We start from the raw sequence: 14814 nt of genomic DNA, 5'->3' as shown, positions 1-14814 counted from the left end.
CTTTCTGATATTTGTGTATGATTTTAGTAATTTTAGGTTTATTCTGCCTGTGAGTCCAGGGATGGCTACCCCATTAGGGTGGAGGACTGTTGTCCCACTGGTTGAGAGCCAGGAAGTTCAAGCATGAAAAATAAAATCATAAAACAATTTTTATTATCATTTTATTTTTCATCCTGCATGCTGCCAGCTGTGCTGATGGATGGGCGGGGCCATCCGTTCTGACGACAGAAGATGGGGCGGCAGGAAATAGGAGTGATGAGCAATGCTAAGGGTGCATCTTGGTTTGGCCGGCTGTCTTAGGACAGCCAAACCAACATGCGCACTTAGCAGCCTCCAACTTGAGCTGTGTTGCACAGCCAGGTAGACAACAGAGACAGGCTGCCAGGCCTTGTCTGAGTGCCAAACCAGGCCGCTCAGACCAATACCAGCGCTTCTCCCATGCTGGTTAATAGTATTACCAGCATTAATTCAGCGTCTGGATTGGCCTATGGGAGTGTGGGAGCCTGTGCAGTGCTCCCGTGGGCTGCCCGGAGTTGGGGGAAGGATGAGAAGAGCATTGAAGTGGCAGCGGACACCAGGTAAGTGATCTTTCTTTTTTATTCGCCCGCTCTCTGTTAGAACTTTTTATATCACAGATTTCATGTTTTATTTGGGGTGCAACACAAGGTTTTGTATGCGACATATAGTGACAATTCAAACCCTAAGTTAGGAGTTGGGTGCTTTAAGGTGGGATGTGTCACATATATTATGTATAAAGTGCTTTCATGTAAAGCATTTTGCTTCCAAAAATACCTTCAATTGTTATTTAGAAATCGGAGTTGATATTAATTTTACCGACTTTGGAAGAATGGAAGGCTAAGCTGATCTTGTCCGCATTGAAACCTGGAAGGGCTTTATCACACAGATCTCAAGAACAATTGCTTAGTTTGCTGGTACAGAAGTACTAGAACAATTTCATCTGTTTCAGATATTTTGTCTCACTGCAATTTAAGTTGAAGAAAGGACTTGATTACACGTGGCCAGATTCTCAAGGCTCTACTGGTACTGGTATTCTTCTGCGCCGCTCATTGTGTTATGTACTCCAATCTAGGCAACTACAGAACTTTTTACCTACATTTGTCCTACCTTGCTCTGCATAGCAGTTCTAGCACTGACCTTTTACCCAGTTATGTGCTGAATAAATGCTGATCAGTTTCCTTGAAACTAGCCTCATTTACTATGCATGAGGATTCTAAGAAAAGACCCTGCACATGATGTACATAACAGGATTAACATACTCTGTAAAAAAGTCATGGTCATCTTCATCCTAGGACAAAAAAACTACTTTGCATAATTGCAGGTTTTGATTCAGGTTTTGATTCAGGCTCATTTACATAATCGTACTCACAACATATCGATTGTGTAAGGAACCCAGAGGCTATCTTTATGGTATAAAAGGACCATACAAACACTAGAAAGGCAAAGGAGAAGCTTCCATGCGGACACAAAACACTGGAGGTCCCGGCCTGAAGAAGCTCCAGCACACAGTGATCTGATAACCCTTGCGGGGTGTCCAACTCGAGACCAAGACGGGGTCCTTCATTCTCTCCCTTCAGTTAATGGGGTTGGCTCTTTCCTAGGGGATTCTTGGCTTTACACCCAACCCACATACATGCTAGGTACACTTAGGTAGGGTTTGCATCGTAAGAGTAAGCTTGATTACCGTCATGGAAAATGTAGCACGCTGGATTACAAACTGTAGTTTAAAAATAAAAGGAGACAAGATGGAATTTATATTCCTGGGAAATAATCTTCCATCACAAGTCACTATTGAGTGGCCAAAAGGACTGGGCAGTCCGCGGTCCACAGAAACTCCATAAAGAGCTTAGGAATGTGGCTAGACATTAATTTGACGATGGAAACACAAGCCAGAAAACTAACCACTGCATGTTTTGGAATCCTGCAATGCTCCACATAATTCTAAGCCTTATCCCAGCGCAAACCCGAAACACAGTGATACAGTCCCTGTTGATTTCATGCCTGGACTACGGAAACGTTCTCTTCTTGCTTGGGGTCACAAATACGTATTGAACAGGCTACAGGTGCTACAGAACGCAGCCACCACAGACGCACAGATACTATGTATTTTTAGGAACTACACAACAATTTGATTTTGTTTTACATATATTTGCTTCTGCGTGAAACACGTTTCCTTTCTCTGGCACTATGTCACGAAATCACACCATGAGAGCAATCCTTTCGAGTGGAAGAGTGCAAGGCTTTTTTTCTATTTCCGTTCCCTCTCCCAGGTTCAAATGCTCCCAGGGCGTCCGGATTCAAATTACAAACCAATGTATATTTATAGGCTGCATTGTAATAGTTGGTTTATGGAAATAGAATGGAGAGAGGGAAAACCCAAACACAGCTGACACTTAAAACAGTGCAGTTGAAGCCTGGCCCTTTGTGCGTTAGCAATACCTGAAACTCGTTTCGGGACTCGTTTTGTATTTGCTGTTTGCAGGCTTTGGCTTTCGGATTAAAAGGCGCTCTTCCCGCTGAGACCCCTTGTTCGCGAACACGTTGAAGGAGAGAAACAAGGTTAGCATCAGGGATCGAAATCGCAGTGTCGTCGTGCCGCCATTATTTAAAATACAGCTATGCCGGCAACAAAAATATCAAACCTGCTTCTGACATTGCCTCCTTTAAAAAAAAGAAATTGAAGCGAGTTGCACATTTTGGAGAGATGGTTGTACGACCAGCCACGTACCCCTCCAAATACTCAAAGTTGGTGATTAATATTTACCATAGGCAAGGTCTGTAGGTGTTAGGTAAAATGGTGCAGGGTAGCACAGGTGTGTGCCACCCTCCCCCTCATCATCTTTTCATGTATAAAACAAACAAAGGTGCTTGAGAGTGGCTGCTGTAGAGTTCAGGGTGCTGTGTAGGGGAAGCACTGCAGCTAATCACCCAGCAGGTAGTGCTCGGGGTCTGGCGGTACCCCGGCACACACAAGAAAAATCTGCATCTCCACAAACTGAGCATAAAATGATCAGGACAGGCCTTAATCTCTGGTAAGCTTGGTAGCACTGCTGTGTGCATCACATTTCTAGATAGCCTGTAAACAATGGTGATGTGGAGAGCGACCACTCATCCTTTGTCATTGGAGTTCATCTTTCTGCTAATTAGGGGGAGTCGCAGGCCTTTTCCCAATGAAGTGGACCCATCGTGAACACTTGGCTTTTAGAGAGCCCCCACTTTTTCCATCCTACTAAAAGACCTTTCTAATTTCGGCTCATATTTCAATATGACTGATTGCAGCTGGCAGCTGTGGGTGCTTCCTGAAGCCTGGTTAGAGAATTTTCTGCAAAAGGTAATGCAGTTAGTGCCAGACCTTAGGCAAGCACACACTTAAAGGGCGAATTTGTTTCACCGTACAATTTGCATATTACAGTAACTGGTGAACATATTAATGCAATAAGATGTCAGCCACTTTTTAATGTGTTTAATATTTCAAGACTATACATTCCCACCGCTTTATAAACCTTGCTTTCTCACAAAATTAATTTGCTGTAAAATGCACCATTTGCCAATTTTCTTTAATTTATTCTTGGGGAGGATGACTCAACCTGGACCCCCACGTTTGTCCATTAAGCTTGCTCGCTTTGCTCGCTACTTAAGTCATGCCCAACCTTTTACTCCCCACCACTTTCAAATGTCACCAGCCGCCATTGGATATACATCAACCCTATTAAAAGTATCTTTAATATTTCTCTGTTTGGTCTTGAATGTAAGCAGCATAATAGTGGTTTATAAACCCTGTAAAGAGTTTCAAATTATGGTTGCCCTACCCGAATGGGATTGTCATTTGGCTCTGCCGTTTAAATGTCAGGGCGTATAGAAGAATTTTCTCAGCATGACAATTTGAGCCTGCCAAATATTTTCAACTTCAGTAGTAGGTATGGCAGGCTACAGGTAAGTAGGGAGGATGAGGGTGAAATGTTATAAAATAAAAAGGGAGAAACAGAAAAACCTTTTGAATATTAGAGCAGAATGTTAGTACCAGCCATCGTTGGCCCCATGTTTCTCTATTTTCAACAATGGAGCTCTCAGCATTCTCGTGTGTTAATCTCAAGTGCGTGTTAAATAAATTGCACTGCAACAGTACTCAACAATATTGTAGATTAAGGGAAGACCTGATCAGTGGCGTAACAAAATTCGAGGGGCCCCCCTGAAAAGTGCATGGAGGGGACCCCCATACTTTGGACCCAGTCTGGAGCTCTCAAGCTGCCACCCGTGCACAATGCCTGAGGAGGACCCCCTTGAGCTCAGACCCCCCCGCACTGCAGGCCTGTTGTTACAGCACTAGATCTGATACAGGGTAAAGGTTATTGAAATAATGCATACTCACAGAAAGTTTCTCATCAGTTCGGTTATTTAACAATCTTAAGACACTCATGGAACACCCCTTGCTTAAGACAGGGTTGACTAAATTGGTCAAATGAGGCAAAATCTGACATGAGAAGTCTTTTGCAATATTCAAAGGAACAGGATCCACTAAGTAGTTGGAAGCTTTAGTTTTTAATTACATTTGTTAATATTTCCTCGTCCAAGTCAAGTAATACCAGATCACCATGGATTTACAGGGCTCCTCTATCTGTGAGTACAGGAGATCAGGTTACTATTGCTCACTGGATTTAACTTTGATATAGCAAGAGGGTCTTCAAATCTAATGGGGGCGGGGGCATTATTTGCCAATCAATCCAAGCTGAATGGTTGTTTGGGTTGGATTCTAGCCTTGACGATTAAATATTTAAAATGGATGGCCTCAGAGTTGAGAATGTTTTATGTATAGTGGTTTAGATCTCCTAAAGCCATTTGGCTCGAAGAGGAAAGAGCTTGTTTCGTGTTCTTCTCCAGCATTCTTATGAACGCCTTTGTTTGTAAAGCACTTTCAAAAACCAATCTTTCACTCTTCAAGAGGGCTAAGTCGCCAAGAAGTTCAGATGGTCATTAAGACTGGAGGTTGAAGCACTAATGTCAATATTAAACTGATGTGGGGAATTTGTTTAATGCTAGTGTAACATAGCTAGTAAGGTCAAGATTCTAGGTGTTGCAAAACCATGTGAACTTCTTTTTTGGTGGGTCAGACTTTAACGAGTTGTGAAAAATACCTTTCTATTACAGTGGCATACTGAAGAAACCTAAGAGACGCATGCTCTATTGTGAACAACCCATTTTCGCCTTGAATTGCTTAAGGAGGTAATGTTAACAGATTAGTAAATAAAAATAAAGCACTCTTGTAGAAGGGACAGATCCTCTACCTTGGTTAAACATGCGTAACCTCTCTCCCAGACACACATAGGAATATGTACTTCTTATTTCCATATAAGGTGAATGTCTGTCCCCCAACCCCAATTGAGAAACGTTGCATTTTACCTTAGCTGGCTATTTGATGCCCATTCTAGAGAATATTCATTTGGAGCAGAATTGCCATCCAGGAAGTCAAGACAGAATCAAATACAGGGGTATACGCCTCTACTGTAATTCACTCATGTAGTGTCCAGTAGAGTGAGTGTTCTCTAGAAGCACCAAATGAATTTGTCTCAACGTATTATAGTATTTTCCTTGTATTAGCAGAGATTACAAGTTGCCAAAAGTCAAGTGTGGGTACATCACCCACCACTACTTTTTGCTTTGCTTTTTGATACTTGTAGTCCTGAAGTGATGATGTGAAATACTGAGCTACCAGTACAAGAATGAAAATTAAAAAAACAACTATATGGTGCTTACAACTGAGAAGGGGCCACAACTAAAATGCTCTAAACCAAGGTAATTAAACATAACACATACCCTCTCAACTGCATATGCCATTCTACATTTCCATATATCTAGGCTGTCTAAGTCAGACGGTGCTCTGATAGTCCTCCTCCTGTGTCCATGGTTGCTTCCAGCGTGTAGCATTAATTTTATCATTACACAATCTGGTTCTCCTACTCATAAGTAATGTTTATTTTTGCAAAGATATCAATGCAATAGTTGCAAATGTTCTTAACTATTGAAAATTGTTTGTGGGTGTGGAGGGACTGTCTAAGGAAGGAAAGAAAGAATATAATTCTGGAGATGGTGGTAAGCGACTATGAGCAAAGTATTTGTTTCAGAAGGGTTGGTGCAGAATATGAAACACCCATCTTTTACAGCAGACTTACTATAGTTAGGACTGTGATGCCTACAAGGGTTATAATGAAGTGGGTGAAACAATAGACATGAAATTCCCAAAAAAGCCACAGGTAGTGTAAGTGAGTAACCCTTTCAACCACGCCAACATCACAGGTTTGACCTCCTTGTCCCATCCAAAGTCCCGACAAACCTTTCTATTGGCTGCTGAAGTTCTGGGTGAAGAGGAAGGTGTGGAAACTGCACAAAGTGAACAGGAATCCCAGAGACCAGCTTCCTTCTCAGTCCTCACACGATCCCATGAATTAGGAGGCAAGAGTACTAGATGGCAACCAGAGTTACCTCAAATTGGTGCAATGGGAGTAAATAGTGAATCAACCTCATTAAAATGGCATGAGACAACAATTTTGTACTGAAACCGATTCATGCAATGAAACAAGTCCAAGGATCATACATTTCGAGGGCGAAGGGGGAGAAAGACGCCTTAATTACAAGAACATGACCTGCTTCAGTATTAATGACTTCACAAGCAGAGGCATTTTCCAAATTCACAAACAGCAAAAAACTCACCTCAAATATGATCAAAACGTAGACCCCTGCCAAAATAACTGCAGCAATGGTGACCTGAGTTTCAATGCCCGCAATTAGATACTGATGAGAAATAGAAAGGGGTACGAGAGGAGTATCTTTCAGGAAAGCTTGAACCGTGATTGAGAGGGTATCACTGCAACAGAAAAAGAAAAAAAGATTCTGGTCACAATAAAATCATGGAGTATCAACTTATTTGGGTCTGGAAATTAAAGCTCTACAATGGCCTGGAGCGGATGCATGATGTTACAACGCATACTTTTACAACGCCTACCTTTACAACGCATTTTTTACACCACAACATCCATTACAACGCACACCATTACAGCGCATGCCATTACAACAAATTCTTTGAAACTACCTTTACAACGTATTCCACTACAACGCATACTACATTTACAACGCATACCATTACAACGCATTACATTACATTGCATGTAAGGTAAGTGTTGGATAGTGTAGGGGTAAAAATTACTATTCTAACTCCAGGGGGTGCAGCAGTAGGGTAAGTGTTGGATAGTGTAGGGGTAAAAATTACTATTCTAACTCCAGGGGGTGCAACAGTAGGGTAAGTGTTGGATAGTGTAAGGGTACTATGTGTTGTAATGCTATGCGTTGTAATGGTATGCATTGTAATGACTGCGTTGTAATGGCATGCGTTGTAGTGTCATGCGTTGTAATGACTGCTTTGTAAATGCATGCGTTGTAATGGATGTTGCGTTGTAAAGGTTTCGTTGTAATGGTAGTGCGTTGTAAAAGTTGCGTTGTAAAGGTTGTTCACCGCCTGGAGCAATTGCAGCCCTACCTGTGGATTTTTAAACATTGGATTTGATTCACAAAAGGAATTAGGAGTTGGGGCGTCCTAGGGTATTTTAGAGGCCAAGTAGGGTGGTTTTACTGCTAAGACAGAAGGACACGTGGCCGGCTGCAGACCTAGCTGACTTCTTCCATCACATTTTACTCTCTGGAAATTAGGTGGGCATCAAAGAAGATGGTCACGCATTACATTCTTACACCCTGATGTACAATGCACACCATGTTGTTTAGGGCTGTCTGTATTTTTGCATTCCTCTCTTTATCTAAAGGTGTTATTTCCAAAGTTCATGGAAACTGAACAAGGGTGTTTGTCCGTTCAAAGTGCTGATTCAAAATACATGCCTCGTCTCCCTTATGACAATATCACAAGAAGTAAATTATTGGAAATAGGTGGAAGAGGGACCGAATCATTGTACTGTGAACCAATTTCATGTCTTGAAGATTGTAGCGGTTTTTTTCCCATATTAGCCCCCTTAAACATATATGATCTTTTTGATGTGCAAATGGGAAACAACGACCACAGGTCTCTACAAAAAATGAAGAGGAATCCCAGAATGTACCCAAGTGATCAGATAAACATTTCCACCAGTATTGCTTTAGGTCAGAGTGCTGGCTGGGCAGAATTCTCCCCAGGAAATACATTTACTGTGCAGCCACTAGCCGTGATTAAGAATAATTTATCAAAGATTTACTAAATAAGAGATTAGTACAGTTTTCAGGTGTTTCTTCACAAACGTTTGCAAATGTCATGATGTTCATGAAGGATGCAAAAGAAAGTTTTGCAAAACAAAAAAAACAATGTTAACACTAGAATTCTATTGAAAAGAGTTTTTGAAAATTCTGTAGCAAAAACTGTTGCCTAAATTTTCACTTGCACAGAAATTGTTGCGATGTTAAACTTTGTAAATTTCACATACTAGGATGTTTATCAACTATATGGGCAACATTTTAACGCCACACCCCACAAAATATAGCTTAATGAAGATAAATTGAATAAGTTTAGTGTGGTTGAGTATAGTCGGATGTAGGTGGGCGTGATCGGCACATACAGTTCAACTGATCATCATAATTAAGCTCGGAGAAATCCCTCCCTCTTTATAAACTTTCTGCATTTTTTTTTTTTAGGACTCTTCTATTTTATTGAATTATAGAAGAAAACCTATACAGCAAGGAAAAACTGTATGGTAGTTTGAGAACAACAGATTGCCTTTTCCAATTTAAGTATTCGGTTTGTAAACAGAAAGTCACATTACCTTGATAACATATCAATAGAGGAGATGTTTTCTACCAAGGAGTTCCAATTGGCATAGAAAATGACAGCAAACCAAGAGGATCCTGGCTGTCACTGGGAACAATGAGGAGAAAATGTCCCTTTATTGACAGCTGCTCATCTACAATTTGAGCATGTGCAAGCAGAGGCAAATAAGTCATGCGGGGCCGTGCACAAACCTGTTTCACTGTTCCTGGTTTGACTCTTTGATTTCCCAGACCAAAAACTTTTGATCACATTCGATTTTTACTTTTTGCTGAAAATGTATTTATGTAGTCCCCTACTAAGGCTCTCTCCCCTTTTGTGAGCTGCCTTCAAACCCAGAAACAGAAAAGTTAAGAGGAATTGAATTGTATGAATCAGTTACGACAGCAAAGATACAAAGTGAAGGGCTATATATCGTCCAGAAATACACCTGGTACCCTCTGCCCAAACCCTAGTCCCATTCATGCTTGGTTGAAAACCTGCCCCTGTCCCATTATCACTACTGCCAATACTTCCATAACTACTATCAGAAGCAACTAGCAGCAGCCTGGTCATGCTATTGCATTACTATAGTATTACAACTACTATTAATTGTACCACCACTGTAGGCCATAATACTAACATGCTAACAGTACTCTTATAAATACCACTACTGGGTGTAGTATTACCAGTTCTACATCTAATGTTGCTACTGCTTACACAGTACTGATATTAATGAGTCAATTTCTACTAGAGGTACTACTACCACAGATGGTGCTAGTTTTAATCTTTAGTGATATTTGTCCTACTGCTTGTACAACAAAGATTACATGTACTATGCATAGCAAGTTTAGTGTCCATGAATCGACCTAGACAAAAAGATGGTAACGTGGCCTTTACCCATGAATGTAAATTATATTGGACACAAGTAGTGCCACCGGTTTACTGCTCTATCACACATTTTAAAAATGTGATTTTGGATATTTTTCATAGTGTTGATAATTATATTGTATGAATCATTTTATTGTGCTAAACGAAAGTAAAAGATTTGTATATTGTGTTTTATGATTCAGCTACCACGGAGTTATGTGCATTTAATAATATGTGCATTTCCGGTAGACGTTAGATAAACTGGAGTGATTTGCAAAGGGACTCAGTAAGATTCACTTGATGAGGCTGCATGGTGTGCGTCTAAATTCAACGCTCCAATTGAGATGTTTGCATTGTGAAAGTCCTGACACACTGGGTTAGAGACCTCCAAGTAGGCAAAGTCTAAGATAAAACTCAAGGAAATGTAACAAAGTAGAGAACATACGCCATTATATGTAGGCAGAAATGGACTTAAAAGCACATTTATCCACAGTCTCAGAAACTGCATACGCCCACGTATTTGACTGAAAGAAATTGCAATTCATTCATGTATTATACCATCAATTAATAGTACAATATTCCACGTTCTCAATAAAACAGGTTTGTTTAGTTGCAAGATGCGGTTACAGGAGCAGCCTCTTAGCTTTAGACTGATTTGAACTGCATGGAGTTAAAATAAAAAAAAACTGTGGAGGAAGAAAAAATCAACCTTAATTTCAGGCCTCATTAAAAAACTGCAGAGAATATTTGTTGATGTGTGAACATACAAGAGCTGGACTCCTATTCATGGATAGAGCAACTCTGAATGTACTGAAAATGGGTTTTAAAAGATGCAAGGACATTTCCCTAACTGCATGGAAAAGGCTTGAAATCAGACCATTAACCACTTAACTAAACGTCATAGTGAGCGCTACATAAATGACAATACAATATGCATAAGCATACAAATACATGAGGGTAGAAGCAACTGTTATTTATGAAAGCTTAATCTATATAAAGTTTTATGTATGCATTTAGTCTCCATAAAACCAGGACACTTGCTAATTAAATGCTTTAATGTTTCATTATGCACACCCAGAAGCCATTGAACATAAATACACAAAGTTTCGGGGCAACGTATGTATTCAACTCATCACAAGTGAGATTATTAATGTAAGCATTTCCCCAATACCTGCTTATAAAGGGTAAAATACCAATCAATAACCGCTCTATAAGCCCAAAGTAAGATATTTTTTAAATTGGTTTTACACATTTGTTCACGGTGTAGATGCCTCCTTAAGTTTATCTAAGAACTCATGTGCACATTGCCTTGGTAGGACGAGGAGTGAGGCACCCATGCCTGCTTTACACACACAATGTTATGTTAATGCTTGGGTAGAAAGAGGAAATGTCCCAGAGATTACAGACCAGGTGTGCACAATAAGAAAGGTAGAGGTGCATAATACTCACAGGTTCTATCTGAAGTATACTACATTTACTACTGGTAGCACCAATACTCATACTTATATTACAAACAACACTGGCAGCACGATCAGCACAGTATTTATAGTACTACAATGGACAGTGCTACATCTTGTAGCGACACCAGCATCAACAGTAGTAGCAATACTGCCAGACATGCTACAGCAGCCACAATCAACAACAGAAGCAAGAATACATAATCTAACTGCATGCTTGATAGAATATAGTGTTAGCTTATCACTTTGTGGTTTGTGGTGTTTAGCTAGATTAGGAAGGTTCACACAATTACCCACTCTTCCATTTCATGACCTCGTTTTATTTATGCATTCACATAATTCCCCCAACACCCTTGTTTTATGCATGAGGGAGAAACCACGGGCTGCTCTGATATTCCCTCAGGGTCCACCAACTTCTAGCTAGTGGGGTAAGAGTAGTTTTCTCATTGGCGTCGATTCACCAAAATGCAAGGGGTAGTGAAAGTGACATCACATACCCTTTGAACTTAATGACTTCAAAGGAAGTGACACCAGATCCTGATTTTTTCCTAAACTTGATATACAATATTTGACACTTCTGAAGTTCAATAATAACTGCATAATTAATATAACATAACACAAAGGTGTATTTTAGATATCACCTACATTATGGTGCGGACTTGATCTTTGAAAGTTCTGGAACGTAATATTTGCACTCAATTGTAGAGAGCAAGCAAAACAAGAAAGTAGGTCTCTATGAGGGGGTTTCTCCTCCGAGAAAATCTTTTAAAGAATGTAATCAAATAGTTCATATTAAAGCACAATTTTCACATGCATTTTCTAAAAAGCCCTGTGCCCTGAAAGGACACTCATTACATTTTCAAAACCTTTCATGGTGGCTAAGACAATGAAACCTGACGCTTCCCAGGAGTTGTCCACATCTCTTTCAAAATGTGCTATGAATGCCACCAAATGTTAAAAATAAGCTCCACTGTGCCAGGGCTAGCATTGGTCAAGGGTTCTCCCAATTTGCCAGAGAGGGGAGAGAAGAAACTATAGGAGTACACCTGTACACCAAGTTGAGACCTGGGCGATTAACGCAACATGAACAATGTCTCAACAGGTAACATTCAATTTAGGCTATTATATAAGCATGCACATATAGTTGCAAAAGGAAAAGACAAGGGAAACTCCAAAGTAGAAGAATGTGCCAAGGGCACCATGTATTTTGGAGAAAGTGTAGGAAAATATTAGTATCAACACTGTTTACACTGAATGCAAGTGTAACCAGAAAACATGTTGTGAATATAGGTGCTTGTGACACAAGGTGAACAGTGCAAGTGACAAGTGGACTTGCATATGGATTGCATGCCTTACTAACTAACGACTGGCCCCCGGACGCCTCAATCTTGACGCCAGTTCATTGCGTTTTTTCCACCTTGGACCACCGCATTACCCTCAGCCCCCGGACGCACAACTCGCCAGACCGCAGATGACCACCCCCACACCCACAGGACTTACGTTGGTCATCATCCTTCCTCCCATTCCTTGGGACGGTTTTCCGCTCCATACAGGCACCTACGCTATGGTAACCGGGTCCTTTCCACTCATTGGTTCATAACACATGTTGTAGGCTAGATTACTGGCTCATTACAAGATGTGGGGCTATGGGCAGCTGAATCGCACCATCAAGAAGTACTCTCTCTGAGCATCCCCCTATGATGCTACAGCTACTGGGGCTGTTAGTGGCTAGTAGTACTGGAGATTACATGCAGAGACACTCAAACTGAGTTTTTCATGAGGGAATACAGGCAGATAACAGAATATTTCCAGGTCAACTTGGGGTCTGTGGACTATATGGCTGTTGCGATGGAAGCCTTCAAGAAGACCATATGGTACATATCCATTGCCAAACAGAGGAGTCCATTAAACCTTACATGCACACTTATCACATTTAGAACAAGAACTAAAGGTGCTCTGAACCCCACTAACCATGATCAGATGAAGGCCTTATTCAGAGACCAATTCTCCAATTCTGAGGTGGTTGAGACAGTCCAGATTCAGAGGTAAATATTTCAGGGGGGAATCTCACAGGAGAGCACTTGATGCGATGATCAAATGTCTATGGGAAGCCAATAACATCATAGACAGAGGATTGGGTGGGAGCATTCTATCAAGACACCTCCTAGGTCTACGAGTCTTCAGATCGTACTTCACCAAGTTAGTCCCTTCTGGAGGTTCGCAGCCTGAAGCCCAGATAACAAAATACTTAGATAACACAGCTGTAGGCTGGCTTGGAAGTATGAATCACCAGATCCTGGATTCACCTTCGATAAAATACAGCAGGTACTCTGTCTACTTCCCACATGCAAAACCCCAAGCTCACATGGGCTGCCTGCTGAGTTTTTAAAATGTTATCCTGAGATCTTGTCCCCCCTCACAATTTACTAGTACTATTTGAAGACACATAAGAATTGCATGCTTCAACCTACACGCTGGGTAAGGAATGAAAGATGTAGCCAAACAGGACACCACAAGGCTGGATAGTCTCTCTATGACATTCCACTGAACCTGATGCGCTGCGGAAAAGCTCACTGTGAGAGCAACCTGAATCCTTCAGAGATCTTGGAGACAAAAACTTTTTTAAGTCTCAGATTTTTCAATGTGTAAGGAGGAATACACTTTGACACAGCCAAGGGTTTTAAAGACCTCAGAACAGCACTTGGAGGTCAGGACTCCCTCCCGCAGAAACTGCCAGGAGGGTCCAGGAAAGGTCCAGATGGAACTAGTCAGTTGGGTTCTTCCTGAAATGGGCTTCTAGCAGCTTGTTGTGTCACTGCAGCTTAACAGAAGGTTAGCACACTGACCCTTGAAGTCCATTTCTTTCTCCTAGGTACAAGTGGGAGCAGGCCCAGCCTTTCCAGTCTCCTCACAGGTCTCAACACCAGGTGTAGCCCTTCATTTGTCTTCCAAAAGTTCAATAGTGCTCTGAAGACGGAACCCAGGGTTGCCGCATTTATGTCTGGCCCTAGCCTTTCGGTGGAGTGACTCCTGGCCTCTCCCTAACCAAAATGAAAATAATTCCTAAGGGTAACCCTACACATATTTGCAGCAGTTCCCGTTTGCCCTAGTGCAAATGTTCCCACGGTGTCTTTCTACCCAAATCCAATATTCCATATCCTTTCTCTCCCTTTGCAGAGCTCCTGTGCCCATCCTAATGGTGTGGCTATTAAAATGAGTCGTCCCACTTGTGTCGTCACTCCAAACTGGTGTTTGGGGCAGCTCCTCTCCCACTGGGATGGGTGCATGACGGACTAGTGAGACAAAAGATGGGAAAGGTCCAAGTTTTAGCTACATCTGCCTGTAACAGGGGAGGCCTCTTTGAAGATAATTAAGTTCCTCAGCACGGCCAAAATGACCAGTCTGTCAGAGTCACAAAACAACTCCCCACACCGAGGCTTTTGTCTCAGCTCTAGGCGCAAGTTCACACCTCATCATGGGGCAATTCAGTTCATAGGTTAAAGTTGGAAGCTCATTCAAATGGGCTTCTTGAGGCAAGGAACTGGTACATTTCTTAAAGCGGAAGCAACTAGTTTAAGATAAGAAATGGAGGTGCGCTACTGACGTTCCAGAGAGATTCATGCAAACTGGAGACACAGCAGAAGAAAACACTCTCAAAGGACATAAGGCACACGTTTTTAGCAATGCTAGGGCAGA

General features: G+C 41.4%; 1 protein-coding gene across 2 annotated transcripts in view; it reads right to left on the bottom strand.

The window, feature by feature from the left end:
* Positions 1 to 14814, bottom strand: part of OCA2 (OCA2 melanosomal transmembrane protein) — a 1149362-nt gene that overhangs the window by 607964 nt on the left and 526584 nt on the right. For both annotated transcript variants that reach the window (XM_078656175.1, XM_078656174.1), the window contains one exon: positions 6724 to 6877. In XM_078656175.1, the coding sequence (XP_078512301.1) occupies positions 6724 to 6877 (154 nt within the window). The remainder of the gene's footprint in view (positions 1 to 6723; positions 6878 to 14814) is intronic.

The sequence above is a fragment of the Lissotriton helveticus genome, chromosome 8 (assembly GCF_964261635.1).
Source record: "Lissotriton helveticus chromosome 8, aLisHel1.1, whole genome shotgun sequence".
NCBI classification, from domain to species: Eukaryota; Metazoa; Chordata; class Amphibia; order Caudata; family Salamandridae; genus Lissotriton; species Lissotriton helveticus.
This window is presented reverse-complemented; position numbering and strand designations above follow the sequence as displayed.